The sequence below is a fragment of the Streptopelia decaocto genome (genome assembly GCF_964273445.1).
Source record: "Streptopelia decaocto genome assembly, chromosome: 5".
Taxonomy (NCBI): domain Eukaryota; kingdom Metazoa; phylum Chordata; class Aves; order Columbiformes; family Columbidae; genus Streptopelia; species Streptopelia decaocto.
In genome coordinates this window covers 13924963-13948797 of record NC_138659.1, presented here as the reverse complement: position 1 = coordinate 13948797, position 23835 = coordinate 13924963, and the positions used below count along the sequence as shown (strand labels likewise).

Sequence of the window (23835 nt, the reverse complement as noted above, 5' to 3'; positions counted from 1 at the left end):
AGGCCTGTGTGCTCTGTCTATCTAATCCAAACCAGCATAGCTATCTAGCTATGCTTCTGCATGCACATGCTGCAGCTTTAAAACAAATTCCTTCCCAACAGCTACTTCTGAATGTTATGAGTAACATTTAATCCTGCTTTCTTCCTTCACCTCATAAAAATTTTAGTTAATTATCAGGCAATAAAACAACATGTTTTAACTTCTCAAGTTTCTCCTCTATTCGTATTCCTCTTGAAATTACTGTTTAAAGTTCCTGTTACATTCAACAACCTTTGGCCAGTAAGGGACAAGTTAACAGGACTGACAACTCCAGTCTTTACAGGTGTAATGGGCAACATAAGCAACAAAAAATCAGGTAAAGTCATGGGTTCAGACACCACTGAAAAGGCTGGAACCTTTAGGATTGGTTTCTGAACTGGATCTATGCAACACTATCAAATAAACTCGATGTGACTGTCACACATCCCATCACCTCTGCCTCACACAGGATTCCAGCCAGGTTCTGACTGCCACAACCACATCCTAGAAAGAGCAGGGCCTGTTTAGCAACTAGCACCTTCCAAATGGGAAGTCAAAAAAGCTGAACTGTAAGAGTTCACAGAGGAGGAAGTTTACCTTGAGAATTCAGGCTTATTTTCCTTCAGTTTACACACTTCCAATACTATCTGGGGCGTGACAGAGACATCTACTTTTGCCAGACTAGTAAAGTCCTAATCCCTTGTGCGTCAGAGCTTCCATGGCCCTGCTCATTTAAAAATGTGACAGATTTGCTGTCTCAGTCAACACACATCTGACTTACCTCTGGTTGATTCCTCTCATGATGCTGGTTGGTGACCAAAGAGGCAGTTGGGCACCAAGAACAACACTCAGAAGAAATTGGTTTGGCTTTTGTACATCTGGGTGAGCTGACGTGTCTGTCTGGCTAAGGGTGTACAACTGGTCACAGGCAACACGACGAATCTGAAACAAGTGTCATTGTCAAACACTAGCAGTGTTGCAAAAGATAAAACTTCTGTATTGCTAGAGATCTAACGGAAAAAAACAGACATTGAAAAGACAATAAGCTCTTCACCCCACAGCCAGGGTTTCTCTATTTATATGGATTTAGCAATCCACGTTCATCCCTGAGCTAAAAGATCTGATGCTTTATTAAATACAGATTATAAATTCAGATAATATAGGAGATGCAATTAAATGAAGAAAGTGTGACTTGAAAATATCTAGATTTTAGAATATTCAGAATAATCAAATCAGAAAGAATTAATTTTAGGAGGATTCCGACATTTGGAAGAATTTTTCAGAAGTTCAGAAGAGTCCAATAAATCTTACCCAAATCTTTTGAGATGAAAGTTACTTAGAAGTTTCCCTAAAGTAGTCGTTTTACAGAATTTGTCTCACCAAAATGAGAGTATTTTCTTTAGACTAGCTACAGCACAGTCCTGTGCACCTCACGGATTAAACAAGCCTAAAGAATGTAATACTTCAGCATTTTCTATCAACCCATCACTAGATCCTGGAATTACTAACAACTATACAGCCATTATTCATTCAAATACAAAGAACTGTGGGAATAGTTGTAATGAACAATTTTATCTTCAGACCATATCAAAGTGGTCAAAGTACGTATTTCAGAAATAAAATAAAGAAGTTTTCAGAGAAAGACCCTCACCTCAGCACTTGGTGATCCGAGCAGTATGTCAATGATGAAATCGGCAACACAAGGCAAATTGTAAAAAGACCCTAGAACAGAAGAGTACCAGGCTATCTTTTTAAAAAATAATAATTCAAAATATGTCAGTTACAGTCTTGCGTTAAAATACCATAGGACAGAGGACATTCCCCTGTCAACACTGAAAAGCAGTGAGGGCTATTTGCATATTCCCCCATCACCAGAGACAGGCACTACCTTATACCAGTGTTTTCCTTCCACCACCACTAATATTTACGCTTCATGTACACAAAGGTTCAAGTACTAAACACTTGCTATGCAAACAGCAGCACTTACAGAACTACACACTTCAAAGCCTGTGCAAATATTTATATAAAGGCAGTAAGTCAGCTTTCCCAAAACATTTCACTAAGGCATGGAACTACCCACCTTGTTTCATGCCACCCATTTTTCAATCCTCGAAAAAAAAAACAAACCCAAACCAAACCACTTGTATTTTTAAATGAAATTTTATGGCTTTAACTTGGGCTGTCTCAGCTTACAAAGCTAGAAATTTCTCAGTATTTTTTGTACGTGTCTGTCTCCAAAAGCCGTCCCCCCCCTTACTTGTATTTCAGATGGTGAGTAATCCCATTCTATTTCTTACCTAGTTGCTGACTGCGTAGCTGAAGGCAGGTTACCAGGAGGGACAGGGCTTCTCCAGCAATCAGAGCATCCTTGGTGGACACGGACTGTTGTCGTACACAGATGCCAGCGTGCAGCGCGGTTGGCTCTCCTTCGCTTCCTGAACTGCAGTTACTTCCTGCATTAAGAAAGGAACAAGTGCTGTAATCCATTAAAATTTTCAGATGTTTTCAGCTTCTGCTTAGTTCTCTGCAATTAAAAAAAACCAACCTCCTCCAAATGCCACATGAATGTACAGTATTTTGCTCAGATTTGTGTAATTCAATCATAGAATATCCTGAGTGGGAAGGGACCCAAGCAGATCATTGAGTGCAACTCCAGTGATTCCAGCTTCAAGCTTCAAAAGTGTTCAATTAAGAATAAACAAAACACTTTATTTAGATTGGTTTAGAGACAGAGTTAACCTACCTGAGCTGCTAAGTCTGTTTCGAATCCCTGCAGGAAATAACGTGTTGCTCTCTTTTATGGGCTGGCTGCTTCCCACAAGGTCCAGGCGTCCTGCAGCAGCAGCCCAAGAGAGGCGCATGAAACAAGCCACCGTGGAAGTGAAATCGTTCACCTCCATTGTCTGCAGGGACAAGAAACGGCAGTTACTTCTGCAACATTCAACAGCATCTGTTAGTCACAGGGATAATAGCAATGTATCCTCTGGATCACATCAAACTGACATTTGGATTTGTTTTCCTCTCTCTTTTCTAAGCAGGCTCAAGGATACAAGAGTCTTTTTTTTCCCCAATAAGAGATTAATATTGCTCCCTTAATAGGAAGTAGTTTTGCTTTTTAACTCTTCACTAGGGTAGCCTTTTCACCTATCTGGAGTTAGGCATGTGGATTTCAATCATATCAATCCATTTCGGGAGCACTGCCCAAGTACTTAACACACCACACTTGTAATATTAACTATCAAGTTTTTTTTCAACTGGACTCAAACTTCCAAATGGGTTGAATTCTTGTCAGATTTGATCATTTAGTAAATAGCCAGTCTCAGGTTAATTACACTGACATGCCTATAAAGGGAAAATCAGCATTTTCTCAAAGTATCAAAAAGAAAAATTTCCTTTTTCTGCAGAGTACCATCAAGAAAATTTAATTTTCATTGAGCCATTTGAAACAAAAACTTGCCCCAAATTTGTAATTCAAAGAATCACGGACTATAAGCCACAAGTTCAAGCTGGAACCTCCTCCTTTCTATTCACAGAAAATTAACAAGAATAAGACCTTAGAGTTAAGTGTGATGGAAAATAAACCCCAAGTAAGATTTCTGGGTACATCTATTTCTGGCAAGCATTTTTGTGGTACTGCTTCCCTTTGTACTGCCAAAATAATTTCTGAGACTATGCTAAAATTCAGATAAGGATCAGGAAGAGAGACTGATGGTCAGGATTTTCAGAGGCTTTTAAAACAGAACCTGGGCAAGAACCTGTATAAAATGTAGACTTTTGATTAAAAATCCAGGAGTTACACAGCTGTCACTGGAGACAACACTGCTACATCACCATAAATCAAACACTTCCTTACTTGTATGGCAACTCTTGCTGCTGGGATGATTTCTTCTACCCGAATGGAGGATCTATCAGACACGGAGAGCTGGCGGTAGGATGACTTCTCAGGTGTTCCACAAATAGACATCTGTCTACTTGCTTGTCGGCTGACGTTACGGAAGGGGCGCGAGGACAACGCTTCTACCCCATCTTTAACAAAATCTTCATCCAGTAAGGTAGGCATTGTTTGACCAACAAGCAAGAACCTACATTCAGAGAGCAAAAACATCAGGCTTATTTTTGAATGTTTACAGAAAGTGAATGAAACAGATCTCAAAGTACTGATTAATCTTAAATATGACAAGCCACACTCTAAAAGCCAAGAAAGGAGCACTTTCGCTAATGAAAGGCAATTACATACCTTGCAAGTTGCAGGCAGATGGAATAGACTCCCTGTCTTGTTTCATAATCTACCTCTGATGGGATGGAATCTCTCTGCATCACATTCACCACCAAACTTAAAAACAAATCAGTACAAAAGACTCTGTTTGAAAATGTTTTGCAATAGGAGAGAGCTGAAATTAATTTATCTCTATCCTTCCCCCTGCCTATTCAGTCAGCTGATTGCCAGTTAAAACTGCCAAACTTGTGTCTTTGGAGACTTAAATCCCCATTTTCCCCTCCTACATCTACAGATAGAGGCTTCCTGTTGGAAAATGCTTCAGGACCTATGGGGCAGGGAGGGTAGTGGACAAAATTACTAAGAGCAATGTATACTTTATAAATCTGACAAGCACAAGCAGTATTACCAGGTCTTCCAAACCACTCACACTGTGTCTCAACTTTACCTGAAGTGTCTGAATTTTGGAGCCTATAAAATTTAATTTGGTTCCCACTACATTACGTTTTGACTGCTTTAAATGTCCACTAGTATCTCTGCAGGACACAGTGTGGTGTACACGCTCGCAAATTTGAACCGAAACACTTAAACGCTAACCATCCAAACACCAAATACCTTAATAAAAGCTACACTTCACTAGCTTATATGCACCTAAATTTATTTTGAGGTTTAACAACATGTACTCTTGCATTTCTATGGTAGCTACAGTAGCTTTTCAGACATTGGATAATGAAAAAACAGCTTTGGGTGGACTTTTTTTTTTTCTCTGAAAAAGACGCTGACAGGTGTACGAGAGTGCTATGGTGTGGAAATCAGAAACCACACAGAACTGTTAACTAATTGTTATAAATTGAGACAAGATTTTGAAATCTAACCTCAAACCTCCTGCTCTGAGGAAGTTTTCACAGAAAGACTTGGCACAGTTTCTTGCCATTTCATCATCTGCAGTTGGCATCAGCTTGGAGCTCAGTACCTAAAATAAATAAAAAATACTGGTGCTTATTTATTCATCTGCTGAAGGTTAAAGTATATCAGAAAAAAAATCCACTACAAATGAAGCAATTAACAATTCACTTATGAAATGATGTCTTCAGGTTCAGCTGGTGCTCCTTAAGAGCCCAAATTCTTCTCCTTTCTAGATTTTCAGTTGACAGTATCCCCTAAAACACCCTACAGATGGCTTATGTATTGATTCATGCCTTCTGAAACATACCCGTATTATTATTATTTTTTGTTATGAGATGGTCTAGGTAATTTTACAGGCCTTATGAACATCACCAGTGTGTCACTCCCCCTGTTTTAAGTCAGCACAAAACTTCACAGAAGGCAATTACGCTCAGAAACATGGCCATAAGGAAGTCTGTGGTCTCTGTGGGTCAGGTGTCATGTACATTTATAACCAATTTTATTTCATCTTACACAAAGAAAAAACACCCAAACAAAAGAACCCAGCCCCTCCCAAAAGCCCAGAAAACCACCAGAAGTTATTTGCTTTCTTGAAAAGTGTCTTTGGCATGTACAGCCAACAATGCCGCATGTGGGAAAACAAAATACATCTTTTTCAGGTTCACAGGTAAGAAGACTGGTTTACACAGTTCCAGGCATGAAATCTTTTCACAACACTGCACGATATAACCCTGAAAATCTGCAACATTTAATTTTTATCTCTTTTGTACACTCCGCAGATTCTCTGTGTACAACTTTCCAGAAGCAGTTCAGACTGGTTCCTATTTTTTTCAACAGATCACCAGTTGAGGGGATAAAAAAAGCACAACATCCTTTTTCTGACACAAATCATCTTCCAATCGGTTTGACTGGACTTGAGGAACAAGTCCGCTCATGTAATCTATACATCTAATCCAATTTACTGCTTCTCATTCCTTGCCAGAAAAGCAAACAATTTATTACTTGCTTTTATTATTTTTTCTGGCACAGAAGCAGCAGATAACTGTCTCGTCATACTGTAATAGAACCTGCCAGTGCGACAAGATCCCCTTGCTGTGATATGCTGAGCCATTTGCTCTTAGTCATAGAACTTGTCAACATATTTCAAAGGCATCATCAAATATCTTTCATTCCAGCTGTACAGAAAATAGGGAATCCGAGCGCTGCAGTGATGACAGCGCAGGAAGATGAAGAGTGAACATTAGACTGCAGAAACTCAAAGGAAAAAACCGACAAGAAAACTCCTACAGTAATACTGGCACACACCGGGAACAAAAGAGAATAACATTGACCACTGTTTTTGAAGCTGCTGGCAACCAGTCCTCCCAACTCCAAGTTGTTCAAACCGTATTTGTAATGAGTCCTTACAAACAGTGGTGCCTGTGAGTAGAACCAGAAACTGCCCAGGTTCCTACAATGTGCAAACTACTGTGTCCTAAAAATGACACCAGCTGAACTCTCACACTCTTTAGAATCTATGCACTGAACACTTGTAAATAACCTCTTTACAGGATCCAATCCAGTGTTTTGGTTAAAGAACTTACTAAGGAGAATATTTAGGGGTAAAAAAAAAAAAATGTACGTGTTCCACTCATTTTACATGCATGGCTAAAACAGGCCAGAAGCTTCTGGGTAAAAGCCCTGCACATTTGGATACTCAAAATTCTTCACAGTTGAATGCTTCTCAAAAATATTTATCCTTAGCCTCTACAGACAGAATATAGTACTTATACAGAAGGGAAGTTAGCATTGTTTTTCTTTCAAATTGAACTGAGCAAAATCAAACTGAAAAACGGCTCCCATTAATTTTTAAAAGAGACAACCTTTTTTTTATATAGACACTAAAAATCACATACTTGGAGTTTCTAGAGATTCAAGCAGGAATTTTACCTAAACGGTTAAGGACTTCGATATTTCTTTGCTCCTCTCCACTTACTCCTTCCACCTTGCAAACCACAAAAAGGAAGACCTGGCTTCACAGTAAAGTCTCACAAGGGGAACTTGTTACCCCTTTTATTTTGTGAAAAATTTTTCACAAACATAAAAGCAGACTATGACATGACATTTGCATTTTGTATGATGACCCTGTCATGATGGACTCCTGCTCAAGAAATTTAAAACTACTTAAACCTTAGTGCTCAGAAACACAAGTAGAAAGAAGTTAAATTGTTTTCTTACCTCTAAATTGTAAAGCACTCTGAAGGTGGACATGCCTGGAGCAAAAGATCTGAAAAGACTTTCTAATATTGAGCTAGCACTGGGTTGATGTTGGTGTTTTGAAGACAAGGACGGTGATTTTGAAGACTGAGAGCTTGATTCCGATAGCAGTGTTTTCTAGGAGGAATAAGCCACAGAAGAAATATTTTGAGACTACTGCATTTTGTTGTAATTGACAATAGTTTTTCTGCAATCCCTGTAATAATCTTCCTGACTCTAGCTGCTTGGAAGTAAGTCAATAATCCTTAACACAAGCATTATTTTGCATTGGAGTTTCAAACCCTTCACAGGTTATAATCTGACAGGAAATTCAAGAAACCTGGTAGCAAAATCCTTTTTGTTAAACTCACCAAGATTATTGTTTAATCCTTACCTTCCTTCCCAGCGAATCAAGCTGATCAAGAGCCTCCTGAATAGCTGGGTCAGTGGGAATCAAGAGCAGAAGTTTCCTCACTCGCAGCGTTATCCTGAAAAGTTATCAGAAGTTACTTGCGCAAACAGAGCTCAGCCACATTGTGGCCTGGTGGATGCCTGCGCGCTGCAAAATAAGTAGCTATTAAAACTTTGCAGCATGAGCATTTTTTCAACATTTAATAACCATTTAGTTTGCTTACCTTGGCTCCTCTAGGTTGGCAAGCTGGTAAAGCATATCGAACACATTACAGACGAGAGCCATGACTACTCCAGGGAGGGATTTCTCCTGAGAATTAAGCAGAAATACAAAGGCCTTTTTCTCTCCTCTCTGTTGCAAGTAATTTAAAAAGAGTTCTTTACTGAAGCAACTGATCCAGATGCCAACCTGGCCTGTAGAAATCCCAGTTACTTTCTAGACTGCGACAATATTTTGATTTTTACATTAGCCCATTTCCCTTATAACAGTTGACTTCAAAAATTCATTTTTAAGTTAGGGTTGACATTCAAAGCAGGCCAGGAGTGGTCTGAATACACTAGTTTATGCTTCCTAGTTTATTTTCATATTGCAGCTTCATCAATAGTGGAAATCTGGAAAACTCTCCCCCAACAAATATACAACGTAAAAATCATAACATACATGTCTTGTTTGTTTAAAAGACCCTGTAGAGATTAATAAACATCAAGCCGGCTACAATAGGTGACAGAATACAGATTATAAAATCCAATCTGCATGCATAAGGCAGTTGTGTATTTAAATGTTTTGTTTCAATTGCAGTTTGAAAGCAAAACCAAAGACTGGATGCTCAAGCTGACATGAATAGCTCCTGTCTCACTGTACTGAACCTCTTCCACTCCAGCTCTGTCTCCTTCAACTATCCACCCTCCAAGAAAAATCTGAGTAGGTTATTACACTGTACCTGTTCCATTGCATAGGATGAACTGAATACACTGCCGGTGTTGCTGGAACTGCTCAAGGAATCTGCAGAGCTCCCTGATGGAGTCCCACTTCCTGATGTCTTTACTGTAAGGACTTGTTCATCAGAGAAGCCCAGTTGGTGGAGTAGTTTCTGATCTTTGTTTACAGTTAGCTGCAAGAAAACATTTTTACCATTTAGTCCTGGAAAAGAGATTCAATTTCATAAAGAATGAGAACTCTTTGTAGTTAACATACCAGGCTGTCATTGGCAAATATCTGTATATTATCCACAGGCGAACTCAACATCTTTGCTATCTTCCACCTGATGCTCCCCACAGTTTCATTGCTATGAGCCTGTAAAATCAAACAACCCTTGCTCAGTAAGTCTGCTCAAGCAGTAAATTCCAAGAGAAAAAAAGGAAAGTTTTCCACTAAAGTCTTCCTGCTCCTCTGCAGAGTTTTCAAATTGACCAGAGTCCTTCAAACCAGCTTACTCTGTTCTATTTGGGCATCAAAAAACACACACGACCTGTGCACACGTACCTCTATGGTGAAGCTATCTTTGGTAGACTCGTACGTAACATTAAGTGTTAAAAGATGTCCATGGAAAGAGGCACCATGAGGTAGAATAGTTCGGGGAACAGAGTAAAGGTCCTACAGGAAGAAAAGGATAATAAATACTACCCCTGAAAACAAGATAATTCTATGATGGTATGTAACAAAGTCACTAGAGGCGCATAGGTTTAAATAACTTTTACTGTTTTTAATAGTATCAGAAGTTGTGTTCTTACCCTTGCCTAGTAAGAAATTACATCTCTTACCTCTATTGTTATCACATAACGCTCTGCCAACAGCAGCAGTCTCTCAATTATTACAAGTTTGGTTGACCTAGAGATAAACATTGAAAACAAGAGCAGATTGTCTCCGAGATTAATTTTCAACGTCCATGGGTAACTACCACAAATTATCTGTTTTCAAACATAATTCCTTAAAATTGGAGTTAATTCAGTTGAAATTAACTAGGAAAACAGGCTCGTGTTACACTGCTTGAGAGGCAGCCAACTTCAGAAGCAGCTTCATGTTTCTAAAGGTCCCACCCTGAGCTTGTATATTTAAGCTACATACATTTAGGTGTGTACATTAAGCTAAAAGATGAAAAATCGTCCTCTTCTCTCCCAATTAAAAAAAAACCAAAATCAAACCCTGCTACCCCAAAATATAGACTAATAGGTAGGTAATAGTCTATGGTTGTGGTTTTCTCTTTTTTTTTTTGGTTGGTTGGTTTTGGTTTTCAGGAGGCCAGAAGAGGGAGTGTGTTTCTTGTGGATTTTTTTTTTAGGCACAGGTTTTTCAAAATCTCTTTGGAACTCAATTTGCATTGTGGCTGGAATATTGAGAAACCACCAGAATATACAACTACCAATACTGAGAATTTTAATCAACACTCAAAGTCATGTGGTAAGCAGCTGGGAGGAAATTTCTGCTGTCATATTTATTCTTTTAAAGGCAGGCCTACCTGTAAGGAGACTGAACTGATGTTGCTACCGTAGGCATAGCAGTTGCTGTGAGCATTTTTGTAGCTCTTGTAACAGCGTGTGTTAATGTCGGACCACCGAGTGCAGAGCTGGCTGCCTAGAATACAAAGCAGAGTACAAGTGTTGGCTGACATGGACATTTAAGTATGTCTTGGAGAGCCATGAAGACAAGAAATATTTGTGGAAGTAATATTTTTTTTCTTTAAATAGTATTGTCATAGTCAATTATTCTAATTCTAAGATACAAAGCAGGGAAAAGAACCATTAAAATTTGTCCTGTACCTCTAATCGTGTGTAGCAATCGGCAATGAATTTCTTGTGCAGTGATACTGAATCCTAAAGGTAAAATGTACAAACAAATTAGAACTTAAACGAAAATCAAGGGAATTACTCATAAATTGACAGAAGCCAACAAATTACACATTTTAACACGCAGAGTATCAAGGTTGTATGAATGTCAAAGGAGTTTGATGTACAAATATGTGCCTACCTTTTTCAATCTAGGAGTTAGATTAATATAGCTGTAATTTATTATCAGTTGAATAGCTTCATTGGCAATTTCTTCATCAGGTGACTCCATTGCAATCTTCCAAATGAAATCCATTCCTATTAATTCCAGTTTTTCTACACTCTACACAAGAATGAACAACAGTAAAATGTGACTGGATTTCTTACACAACAGTGAGTTGAACCACAGGAACAAACCAATCTTCCATCTGCTGGAAAAACATCTTTTGACTGAATCTTAAACATTTTTTTTTCCCAACACACTGCCAAGTTTTGGCACCATGCAAAGTGAAATCGATAGCTGTGGATTTGTATATTTATACTAGAAAAAGATAATTTTTTTTATAGGTGGATAAACAAGTTCCCAAGAACACTCTCAGTCAAGCCAACTTGAAAAACTAAAAACTTAAAAAGCACAAAAAAATTTAATCGGGAATGGAATTTGTTTCACAAAGGTCAATATGGTAACTATCCACATAATAAACCATCACAAAACCTACTATGATACTTGGCAAATAATTAAGCATTTGAAGTTAGTTGACTCTCTTGTGATAAAGATCTAAAATGCCTACAGAACACTAATTAACATATAACCAACAATTTAACAGAAACATTGAAGGATTGTAGAGTTAAAAATCATTGTAGGTCAGAATTTGAATATGATTAGCCTAAATCTCTTGCAAAGATGACTTCTAATTTTCTTTTTTTTTTAAGGACTATTTCTCTGCGAGGGAAAAGCAAAAAATGCACACTAGAATTCATGATTATTAATTAAAAAAAAAATGAGTTCACTCATTCCTCCTGCAAAATTTTAGAAGCTACATACCAGCTTCCAGCTACCGATTGCTGAATTTTAACTGTCATAATTCTGGAATTTTAGCTTCAGAATTTAACAATGTTACTGCTAGAAGGATGATCTGCATATTAATACAAACAGGATCACATCAAACAGCTGCTAAAGAATCCTTGTCTCATCTCCTCCCATCCCCAAGATGCCACAGGTATTATATGAGAACAAACTTGCCGGAACACTCACCAATTGAGTTCCTTGCCTCTTCAGTCGATGGTCACACAGGTTCACATTTTCAAAGAAAGTCTTAAATAAACTAAAACCTGAAAGCGAAAAAAGGTGCAAGCTTTTTATTCAGGTCAGGCTAAGTTTCTATGCCTTTTGGAAAAAAATGAAGATATCAAATACAGGAGATGACCTTTTCCCTTCTACAACTATTAAAACTGAAAATGACAGAAAAAGACCCCTTTATTATACTGATTTACAAAAATGTTTGGATATTTAATTTGAAGGCTTAAGAAGCAAACTTCTGGTATATATTTCAAAACCAAATTTGTTGACCCAAGCCATCTTCTTACCATTCATAGTAATTTCATATGACTCCAGTTTAAGAATTTTCTCTTTGAAAAGCTGTTGCTGTACATCGCTCTCTAGATCATGCTGTCCTTTTGTAAACCACTCAAAGCACATCTGTGAATGAAAGGTACATGTATTTTTACCCCTTTGTTAATGCAAGTATTTTCATTTTAGACAACACTGGTGAACTATGACAGATACTACAGTAACTCATCTTACTAAAGTTTTATCTACAGCAAGAGGTTCAAAATCTAATCTCCTAGTAACCTCAGGTATTATACAGGCTATATTACAGCATTAAGGTATGTCGTCTTCACAGTCATCTTTCACCCAAATAATGCTGAATGTCTCTTTTATGATTCTGCAAACTCGCACATACCCCTTTTCAAACCAGCATCCATAGGCCTGCAACTTATCTCCTGGCCAAAGTTCATCCTTCCATCAAATTTAATGTTAAAAGAGCATCCTAGTCAAATGTGAACATGTGACAGTTGCTCCATTAGCTTACACAAAACCTATAAATGCGTTATTAGTTTGTGTTTGCTACTTATGTTTCACACATCTCAACAAATACACATACTATTCATGATCCATTAGGAATCACTCTGCAACCACAGACACCAACTTTTCAAGTTTTTCTTACCTCCCGATCTAACTCACAAACATCCTGGCCAGTTACAAGGCACTCCCAGATCTCCCTGGCACGATTCCAGCCCAAATAAAGGGTGGCTTCTTGCAGAAAAAATGCCAAAAATTTTAGATGTGCCTCCAAATACTAAGAAAGAGGAAACAAAGACTCAAGCTTAAGACTTTTCTTTCTGAAACAAGAACTCTAAGTATTGTTTTTATTTTTTGCAAACTTAATTGTCAAATAACAGTACAGTCTGGAAAACAAAAGTTGTTTCTGCAGTGAGATTTAGTTCTATTTTACACAATTTAAACATTATTTCTTTTTGATTACCTTTCTAAAAAGGAACATTGAAGTTTCCTTGGATTTGCTATTACTCTCCTGATATGGAAATTATTTTACACTAGTTACTAAGTCACAACTAGCGTGGAAAAAATAACTATAAAAAACTTAGGAACAAACCATGACAAGCTACCTGTGTGTGCAGCTTCCATGCTCTAACTAGCAAATATATTTCAGGTTTCAAGAACTTCACACCAAATTCAAAGATATAGTCTCTACAACGGTGGAAAAGCTGGAAGTTGCACAAGCTGGAGACAGGAGATCCTGGGGTGGGAAGATCTAGCTCTTGACTAATTAAAGACTTTGCTAAGAAACTTGTAGATCGTGATGTTTGCCTACCCTTGCTCTAGAATATAATGTAATAACAAAGCTAAAACAAGTCAGAGAAGCGTCAGAACTATAAATAAAAACTAGTGTAATTATTCACCGAAGAGAACATACACACCAGCGAATTCCAAGAATGAAACTTCATCTAATCTTAGGCAAGTTGTTCAGTGATACACTACATCATGTTTTCAAAAACCTAAGGCAGTAATAAATTCAGGGTTCGGTACCTCCCGGTAAGTGTATCGGCCATCCACTAATGTTGCTCCAATAAGCCCTCCTGGACCTGCCACAGATGCAGCCAAACGGTGACATGATATCAAGCTTCCTGTCACCAACTTCACTATTTCGAAGTTTTTCTTTAAATCTTGAATAATGCTCTTGGCAAAAAACAAAAACAAACAAAAAAACCCACACAACAGAAAAAAAAGAGAGAAAAGAGGTTTTTAAGAAAATACACAAACAGGCACATGCACGCAGCAGTCTGCTCTCCTACAGATGTGTCTCCTACAGGAAGCAGTAATGTCCCCCCCTCCCCAGGCAGCTGTATCCCTTCCAAGCATCCAAAGCCCACTGATGTTAGATTGCAAACAATGCTGCAGATTGCAAACAATGTCCCACACCTCCACCCAGCCACTGCGCAACACATGTGACTTGCTGGCACTTTAGTCTGTTTTCCAAGAGTCAATGTCAATTCAATTACAAAGCAGCTGGTCTAAACACCACCCATTGTTCAGTTCTGCCTGTTAATTATTCTACAAAAAGCTGAGAATAAAATAAATTAGTCCTGACTCAGCAAACAGATTTATACATAAATTTACGTGCACACACATGGATGGCACACACCACAACATCTCTACTTGAACAGTTTGTTTATGCTACATCACTATACTGTACTCATCATAGTGTTTTTCAGTATTTTCTTTTTTCCTCCTCACTTCTAAATTCAAATTTCCATGTTCTATAGAAGCAGAATCACACAGACGTAACAAGGGCTTCAAAAATAATCTCAGCATATTTTCTTACCTTGTCTTGTTTTTGGTAAGTTTGCTTAATAAATGACCGTGTGATTTCATGAAGCTGACGTAACGCTGGCACCACCCACACAAATTGAGGATTATTGTGCTGGGACGACTGGTAGTAGGAAAGGTAAAAACAATTACACACGTGTTTATGCTCGACAACAGAATAACTTTCCTCTTAGACTCCTAGAAGCCTAACGATTCCTATTAGTGCCACTGTTTCAAAACAACAGCTACTGTCTCCAAAGGCTTTAGTTACTTGGTCCTGGTCCCCTTCCAAACACACTCAAGGTGACCTTCTTCACTTTCTGCAACAAGTCCTTTGACAGACACAAACACCATTTTGCTCTCCTCATTATTAAGCCCAAAGTACCACGTCCTGCCTAGAGAACATGCAGATTAAGTAGACAGAGAACTCAGTTGCACCAGGGAGAGATAACCACCACCTTCCTCAATTATGGGGGATGAAGCAGGTCTGTTAGGGCATAAAAGCGCAAATCCAGTCAAATGATATTAATTATTGCTAAAGCAGGAATACTAGAAGAAAGAACCTGAAATATTACTGAGTGTTAAGAGACGAGATGAAATTTCTGATTGGTGCTGCAAAGAGCCCTCTGATAGGAAGCAAAGGATACTTCAGCTATATTTTGGAAGAGATCCTGCAAAGAACAACCCTCCTACCTCATTGTTAGAACTGCTCATCACTTTTCTGGGAGGCTTCATTTTCTGTAAAGTTCGACCACACAAACCAGTACTGAGGGTGCTTGTTCAGAGAAGTGATGTCTGGTTTAAACACTGATCACAACCAGTGCCACCTACTCTTGGAGAGGTTAAAGTCACCTGCCCATAACAGAGAGCTCCCTACTGAAGACTCACATACTTTGAAAATGCTTCCTTAATATTACATTCCCTCCCAGTTTATGTCTTCATTTCCCCTAATGAAGGGAAATAAGAAAATGATGTCTTTTTAAACATCTGCTGCATGGTTACCCCAATCCCTTCCAACCTATTACAACTTTCCTTTAGCATTCCCCACTGCAGCACCTCTGTTAAGGCCCTTGCCAGAATGTAATTAAAATGAAGACAAGGACAGGAAAGGACAAGAGAAGATCCAAAAGAAAAGACTGCAAGTTTTACGAGATTGAGAACTCCAAGTTTGAAATACATATTCATAAACACACACACACAAAAAGAGTGTGATCAATATCAAGAAGCAACATACTATGGCTCTTAAATAATTAAAATCCTCTACAGATGCTGCAACACAGATAAAACTTAATTTACCATGAAATAAATTAACAAAAAAAGTACAAGTCTTTTTCTTTATTTACAGGTACACTTCAGACTGAAAAAAAAAGAAGACAGAAGCATTCCAGCTGACCTCAAGAAAAACTACCTGCTATGTGGACAGTGCAGGATAAAGTGTGTGCAGTCTCGTAAGCCATGCACATCTCTGCTGCTGCCAGGAAACAGCGGAGCATAGGCAGAGGCAGGAGTGGCCTCTTTATGTTAGATGAAAAGAGTTGAAGTACTTTATTAAAATACACAACTACTATGATTTAAATATCAATTTGCATTCTGAGACTTGATGGCCATGCCAGAACACATGCTTAACTCAAAGAAAACTAATCTAGGCTTTCACATGAAAGGGACAGTTAAAATACTGACATACCTTTATAGTGGTTCCATTTGCAAATTCTAACCTTGGGCCCATCCTGGTAGTTTCCCATAAACTGATCACTCCTTGTGCTGAAAATTTGCTTAAAACAAAGGCAAGAGACTTACTATGAGTCTCATGGTCAACAAAGTGGCTCACACAAAGCCTACCCCTCTCGTGGACTCCCCAAGGTAAGAACTTACAGATGGGACACACAATTTGTGCATCTTGAAAGAAAGGGCAACATCAAGGCTAGCTAACATTTCATTTTGGAAAAGATAAAATATTAAACCAACCCTCTTAATATCCTCTATGCATTTGATGATGTAGCTTCTTTTGATTGCCTCTTTCACCGCATAGGCATCACTGAGGATTGTCAGATGTTCCTCCAAGGCCTGCTGAATAAGACTACAAGGTAACGTTGGAAGATGAGCCAGCTCCCAAAGCACCTCCAGAACCTAGAAGAAGTGGTGCAAGATTAGACAGGACCTAGTGAATATAGAGACTAGCAGCCCTAGGTTTAATTAAAAAAAAAAAAGAAGAGATTTTATTTCACATTCACTTGCCTTTCCAGTGGTCGTCTCCACCCGCGCTTCTCGACCAATGCGCCCTATGAGGCTCAACAGCTTCTGCCGCACTCTATCGCTCTCTGTCTCCCAGCTCTGGGTGGCAAAGAAACATTTGCTACTACAGCTGCAAACACTGACAGTCTGTTTGGTCTCAAGCGTACACAAAAATACAATTTACAACTGTTTTACTGCAGGAAAATCAAAATACAGACAAGTATGTTTCCACCATGAATATTTCCTTATTCTTGTTACTGGGAGTTACAGTTACTAATTTGCGCAACTCTTTTTCAAATATAAACTGGAAGAGATTAAATATGATAACAAAAATCTCACTTTTTAAGTACCTTTGCACTGCCTATACAACGCACTTAAAATCTAAGTCAAGGAGCAGAACAGGCTTCTGGGTTAAAAAAAAAATCAGTATTAAAAGTGTTATTTTATAGCCAATTCTATATTTTTATGTAGAAAATATAAATTTACTCAAGGAATTGGCCTTTTGGTATGTTGGATGCACAAGTATATCTTATCAATTTACTTCCTAAGGAATGTAAATTCATGTGAAAACTTACCTTTTGGATTAGGACAAATAAATGATTGAGCTGATCAGAGCTAAACTTCACGGCGGCTGCAGCAATAATGGTATGTATGTTTTCAATCACAGTGGACGATTGTCCCGACTGAAAAGAGGAAGGCAAACATATGAAGGTAGGTCTTTATCCCAAATGCAACAAAGAAAAATCTTCCTGTAAGCCTTATCCTACTATTCATGCTGAGAAAGAATAACAGCTTTTGACATGTTAGAAACACAAGGTAGAATAATTGTCTCTGCTCCTTGTTTCACTGGCAGAGAAGTCTCAGGAAGCAATTCCAAAGCAGGAAAGAACACGTTAGTCTGCCGTTACTACAGCAGCTTCACGATGCTGTGATGGCACATACCGCTGCGAGGTGTGGTGCCAGCAACATAAACATCACTCTTCTCATTGCCCGGTTAAGTTCACATGTGGGGTGCTCCATTCCCAATGCTCTTTAAGGCTTTACTCAAAAGTGAGCAATGAAAACATCTCCTCCCACACTGATGGCAGCACCATGGTAACAACAGCCAGAAGGGGGAGGAAGTATTGCTTTTTATTAAAAAATACAAGTGAGTGGGCTAGAATCATACTTCAGCTCTACTAAGCATGCAAGGCTTGCTACCGTGCCTGCACATCCTGGGGATCAGACAGCGTCCCATGAGTTTAGTCTAAAACGCCAACATTTGGACAGAGAGGAAAACCATTTCCTGCAGCAGTAGATTATGTTTCTGGTCAAATTTTCCACATGTCATTTGCATTAAGCAGTCAAACCACCTTTCCTACGCAGCCATAAGTTGAATATACACAAAGTGAACGTAAAAAGATGACTTGTCAGTCAACTGGATGTAGGTACAGGAAGTTAAATGAGAATTCATACCATCTGAGCCCACTCTCTTTCAAGTCATACGGTGAGCTGCATCCAAATTTATACCTCCAGCCATGAAAATTAATATCCTTAGGCATGGTCTTTCATCTAGACAAACATTCTACCACGTATTTCAGGCTGACAACTTCTTACTCCAAGTCAAATATTTTTGCTGCCCCTTAACACTTGTTGTAAATAACTGAACTTCATCATAAAATTTAACATCTGTGTTACAAGAAATTGTCAGAACACTTGATTTTAAATGGTAAAGGAAAAAGCAGAATAAAGCCTTTGCATTAATTATGCTGTTAAAGTCTCAACACCTCCACTTCACTATAAAGAGATGCTTATAAGATAAACCAAAAAACTCTACCACTAGAATGTTTGCTTTTGTAAGACAGTCTAAAAGCACCTGCCTAGCCTTGGTTGCTTACCTGAATCCTCCAAATTTTAGTGAGCTCATCTAAAGATAATTTACTGCCCAGCAGTTCAATAATTCCCTTTATACGATCACAGTATTGTGCTTGGTCTATATTACCTATGAAATAAAGAAAGGTAACTAAATTAATATATTTAAACCAGCAGTAGATACATTAAAAACATAAGAATAAACAAGTTATTTTAAAAGGGAGAAGAACAAAGTCATCTTCATTTGAAAAATCTTTACTGTTACAAAAAAATCTATCAGTTCAAAGACAAAGAAAAGGCTCCTTCCAATTTTATTTTATACATCTGATAGCAGTTCACACCTACAGGGCCTTACTACTTGGAAAAAAACCCAAGACCTCTTTTCTAGGGGCTAACAATATGCAAAGATAAACTGAGAGTAAAACCCCAGGCACAGCAGAAGACATCTGCACAGATGTGAAATACAGGAATAGACAATAACAGCAGAATTTGCAGGGTTTTCCTTAAGCAATTTTGAAGATGATAAAAACCTTGAACTCCTTTACTGATGGTGTTCCATTAATATGTAATGAAAGGGACAGACAAAATTTTTAATTTTAAGACATTCAAAGCACATGGCAAAGTCTTTGTGAAAGTGCTTACCTTCTAGAGCAATAGACAGGACAGAATTTTCTACTAGCCAGTTCAGTAATCTGTCTGTATCTATTGCATTCTTCACTGATTTGGATACAGTGCTGTCTTCTATTAATTTTGTTACCTAGAAATTGCAAAATGTGATATTCTAACAGTGATTCCCACATGCATTACACATGTACACAATGAAATCTATTCAAAAGGCTTACTGGGAAGTTTCACTGCAAATCCTGAAATATTTTGAACACCAGTGCTTGGGTTTTTTTATTTGGTTGGTGTTTGGTGGTTATTGTTTTTGTTTGGGGCTGGTTTGTTTGTTTTGGGGTGGGTGGGTGTTTGTTTTTAATAAACTGTTTGAAAGCAAATTTCTAACCAGAAACACCTCCTCGCCACCGGTCTCTGATGCAGTGGATTCTTATTTCTGATGTGACACAGAAACGCTGGCCTCTGTGCCAGGAATATTTCTACACATATACCAGAAGTAGGTTATCTCAGGCTTCTGCTTGTTACACTGAAATCAGTGTCCTATTTTTTATCCAATACAGAAATGATACAGGCTCCTCACTCTAGGGAGAAAAGAGTACATTTCTGTTAACGCCTCCAAAAGCCGTATTTTTATCACTTCACCAAGGATACATGGCACTTATGATTAAGAACCAAACACCAACGGGGTTTAAAAGCTCAATTTTCCCCATGAATAAAGCAGCAAAATCCTCAAAAGACAGACTCTAAAACCCCTTACAATGTCTGCATACTAAAAAAATGCCTTTTTTGGGGACACTTGAATTGTATGAGTTCTGGGAGGAAGAGATGAATGAAAAAGCACAACTCCCACGAAAAAGAAACTGCTTTCTTCTTCTACTTATAACGATTCTAGCACAAACAGCCTTGGTCCATAAACTCCAGCTTGTAGGTGCTACTACAGTGTCCATGTACAACCACAATAAAAAAATACAGTCATGTAACGATCTGATCTAACTGAACTAAGACACCAATATAGAATTAAGTCACTTCCGCCCCCACCCCATGCTTTCCTCTAACGAGAGGAAAAGAGAAAAGGGATATTCCATAGGATGCTCTGAATTATCAGAGCTATCTCAATAGCAGAGACCATCACTCATAAATCAATCTGAAACTGCAGTTCTTAGAAAAGGTTCAAACTATGGCTAGTTGTTTTCTAAGTGAGAGGCCACAGTCCTTGCAGTGGCTACTAATATTACAAACGACACTTGTCATATTAACTTGTTTTGGTATTTATCACAAACTAAGCTTTTGCTATGGCAATGTAATTTGTCAGGAAATATTGCACCATCTCTTTTTTAAGGTTATGGTTTCAATGAGTGACTAGCCACCCATCCCACCTACACACATGCACATGTACACACACAGAAAGCAAACCTACTTCTTTGAGGGAATTCATTTTTGCACTGAAGTGAGGAGATTTTAACATGCGCAACAGAATGTCCAGCCGTAAATCATCTACCGCAGTGACCAAGTCGGGTTGGAAGCGCATACACAGCAGTTTGATACCAGACAAGAGCTCAGGGATACTGACCAGTCTCTGATTAAAACAAAACAACAAAAAGGGAAAAACAGAAGCTTTGCTATTTCTGCTATTCTGTTTCAGACTCCAATGATTCACAAACAGTAGGCTTAGTGATCCAGTACAGACCATTTAATCTATGAAATGCAGTACCACGTACATCAAAAAGTATTACTTGTACACTAGAAATTCTAAGACAACAAAACTTTTGTTTAAAGTGGGCTCTCCTTCTACAGATTTACTACACCAAATTGCTCCTCTGTAATTACACAACCTATGCATACTTTCCAGATTACAACTAACAATTTAAGTCTAAGCAAAAAGTCAACAGTCAAAAATTTAATGTCAAATTCAGAGTAACGCAGGAAGTAGTCACAAATTACATAGACATTTTATCAGCAATTACCAAATTCTTGGAAGCGAACAGTTAAAGAATTTAACAGACTGCAAGACAGGACATATCTTCAAGTCAGTTAGAGAAGTGAACACACTGCACTTCAGAATGGGACCAACAAAAACATAATTGATAGGAAATGCAGCAAAATATTTTTAAGAGGGTCATGACAGATATCTACTGAAAAGGGTATTGAGTGGAACTGGCTAAATGTATTTTGGCTAGTCAGAATGGAGAACAGGCTGTATTTTTGCCAGTGAAAAGAAAGCTATTGTTCTAGTCTACATTGCCAGCATTTCCAAGACACATAGGAAGTTCTTCCTATATATTTAATATATAAAACATTACCTTGTCTTTCAAGTCCTTCTCTTCTACATTCTGTACATATTTGATCATTTTATGAATGATTGGATCCAGCATGGGCTAAAGAATGTGAGAAAAGGACAATCATTTTAGATTTCCTGAAATTAATTACATTACTCAGAAGATCTGGCTGCAGCGAAGTGAAAATACATAGCTGAAAGCTCACAATTATGTTAGACATAAAGCAACACCTACAACATACATAAAACTGGTAGGTATGTCCAGAAAAAGAAGCAATTAATAATAAGAAGCCATTTCAGACCACTATAATACAGGTTAAAAAAAACCCAGCTCTTTCAAAATGCATCTGATATTAGAGGCATATGCCGCTGATTCCCAGTGGCTTCTAAACTAACTCCTCTTCAAATGAAGACATTCAGTCTCTTATTAAGTCAATAGTTTTTGTCGGTGAGCCTAGGTGAGAATTTTTTTTCCTCTACCACAATTTTTTCCAGTGTAAACTCTCATATCCATGTGCTTGATCTCAGTCAGAAAGTTAAATTTAAAACAAAATTCATCAATCAAGCTAGATTCTTTTCCCCCATGCTTTACACTGATGAAGCTCTCTACTGGCAGTGGCAAAGCTTCTCACTGTTGAAGATGTAGGTAAGTGGCTACATATCAGTGTGCTTAGAAAATGAATATGAACATCATCTGAGCGCTCTATCCACCACCCTCATGATGCTCAAAGTGATTCTTGTACTTTATGCAAAGTGAGTTTTGAAGGCTTTTCAAATTAGTCATCAGTTTCACATCAACACAATTGTAAACTAATTTTCAGTCCTCTTTTTTCAAATTCCTATGATAAAAAGAATAGGCTCTCATGTAGGTGTCTTTCTGATACCACACTGCCCATGATCTACTTTAATACTGAGAGCTCCATCTAAATTTGAGAAAATTACTGCTTTCACATTTCCAGGCTTTACTATGTGCTGATAAGAAATCATAACAAAGACATTTTACCTGTACTACAGAAGAGTTAAGATATTCTGCACAAACTCCAAATGGCTGAACTAACGCAGATATTGCCTGAAAGAAATACAGCAAGTATTTAGCTGCATACATATGAGATCTTTTCAGAGCTACTGATCTATACTTTAAAAGTCAAATTAAGGTGAATAAGTGTCATTTATCTCATATAGTAATTTCCAGTCATTTGCTACAAATCACTTCTGGTGTGTAATTCCTTTATAACAATACATAGTTCAGGGAAGAGATTTACTCTACAGCATACAGTATGTGTTTTATATTTTTGCCCGAAATCGAGTTTCCTTATTCTTTTGTCATGCTCATATATATATATCACAGAATCTTTATAAAGTAGCAATTATCAATAGTCCAAGAAAAGAAGGTGAATTCTCTCCAAATCGCATTTCACTGAAAGCAGATTGATTTTATACTGAAGGACAAAATTTTACATTATATTGTTTTCCCTTGGCCTCCTTGTTCTTTAAAGTTTGAAAGATTATGAAGCCTTCTGAATATAGGTTAGGAAGCTAAAACTAAACAAGTAAGGCTTTGTCACCAAAACCAGTTTACAACTGTTGACCCAGTCAATTTTTAGACACAGGTCCTGAGAAGTTGCTTAGGATTAGACAGTGTGTGTCTTCCTAAGGATTTTTTTTTTTTCTTAAACCATGATCTCTGTAATACATGAGAGAAGTCAATTCACTTGCAGCTAAATGCAGCTACAGCTGAAGTAAACAGAAAACCAGGGACATACTTGTGAATTGACAGTGTGATTAGACTGACTGGTGTCTAACTGGAAGGCTGAATGTTAACCAGAAAGGTCCACAAACCCTTAATCTTTTCTGGGATGTCTCTAAAGCTCTTCAGTCAGGATTCTCACACACAACCTCATTTGCCTTCCAGTCTGACAGCACTTCTTCAGGGCTCTGCAGAATGTTTCTCTGGCACTGGAGTAGAGCTAAGAGCGCTGTCAAAAGGGACATGTCTGGCTCTACATGAAGTGTGTAATGGAAAGGGAAAAGGCCTGGGACAGAAGATGAACTTACCCCAAGTTCAATATCTTCTGAATTGAGTTTGGACTGAATTGCTGAAAATCCACCCAGCTCTGCAAACTGAAATTAAATAATTAAATAATCAGTATGTTAGTGAACTAAAGTATCTTTTAAATAAGTTATTACAGAAATTCCTGGGACACCCACAAGTATCCTTTACCATAGAACATCACATTCAACACAAGCTTTGTGTTTTCACGGGAATTCAGGGGCAACACTGGGGAGTGGAATTATACCTGGTACCAGTTTAAACATGAAGCTAGATACTCTGTTTTAGGTAAAAATGGATATAGGGAAGAAAGCTAGGCCACATATAGCAACAGCTGACTGGCCTAGCACGTTTGACTGGGAAACAGCACT

At 38.0% G+C, this 23835-nt stretch overlaps 1 protein-coding gene across 2 annotated transcripts in view; it reads right to left on the bottom strand.

Moving 5' to 3' along the window:
• Positions 1–23835, bottom strand: part of USP24 (ubiquitin specific peptidase 24) — a 61309-nt gene that overhangs the window by 20615 nt on the left and 16859 nt on the right. For both annotated transcript variants that reach the window (XM_082053239.1, XM_082053240.1), the window contains exons 7-37: positions 23470–23535; positions 22418–22483; positions 21440–21514; positions 20557–20715; positions 19164–19278; positions 18548–18651; positions 17246–17353; positions 16674–16769; positions 16404–16565; positions 14455–14562; positions 13659–13808; positions 12778–12909; positions 12137–12248; positions 11805–11881; positions 10752–10892; positions 10544–10597; positions 10243–10358; positions 9548–9614; positions 9270–9380; positions 8982–9080; positions 8728–8898; positions 8011–8096; positions 7770–7863; positions 7358–7513; positions 5110–5207; positions 4256–4351; positions 3872–4100; positions 2762–2921; positions 2316–2471; positions 1670–1740; positions 800–960 (exon numbers count right to left, since the gene is read on the bottom strand). In XM_082053239.1, the coding sequence (XP_081909365.1) occupies positions 800–960; positions 1670–1740; positions 2316–2471; positions 2762–2921; positions 3872–4100; positions 4256–4351; positions 5110–5207; positions 7358–7513; positions 7770–7863; positions 8011–8096; positions 8728–8898; positions 8982–9080; positions 9270–9380; positions 9548–9614; positions 10243–10358; positions 10544–10597; positions 10752–10892; positions 11805–11881; positions 12137–12248; positions 12778–12909; positions 13659–13808; positions 14455–14562; positions 16404–16565; positions 16674–16769; positions 17246–17353; positions 18548–18651; positions 19164–19278; positions 20557–20715; positions 21440–21514; positions 22418–22483; positions 23470–23535 (3596 nt within the window). The remainder of the gene's footprint in view (positions 1–799; positions 961–1669; positions 1741–2315; positions 2472–2761; positions 2922–3871; positions 4101–4255; positions 4352–5109; positions 5208–7357; positions 7514–7769; positions 7864–8010; positions 8097–8727; positions 8899–8981; positions 9081–9269; positions 9381–9547; positions 9615–10242; positions 10359–10543; positions 10598–10751; positions 10893–11804; positions 11882–12136; positions 12249–12777; positions 12910–13658; positions 13809–14454; positions 14563–16403; positions 16566–16673; positions 16770–17245; positions 17354–18547; positions 18652–19163; positions 19279–20556; positions 20716–21439; positions 21515–22417; positions 22484–23469; positions 23536–23835) is intronic.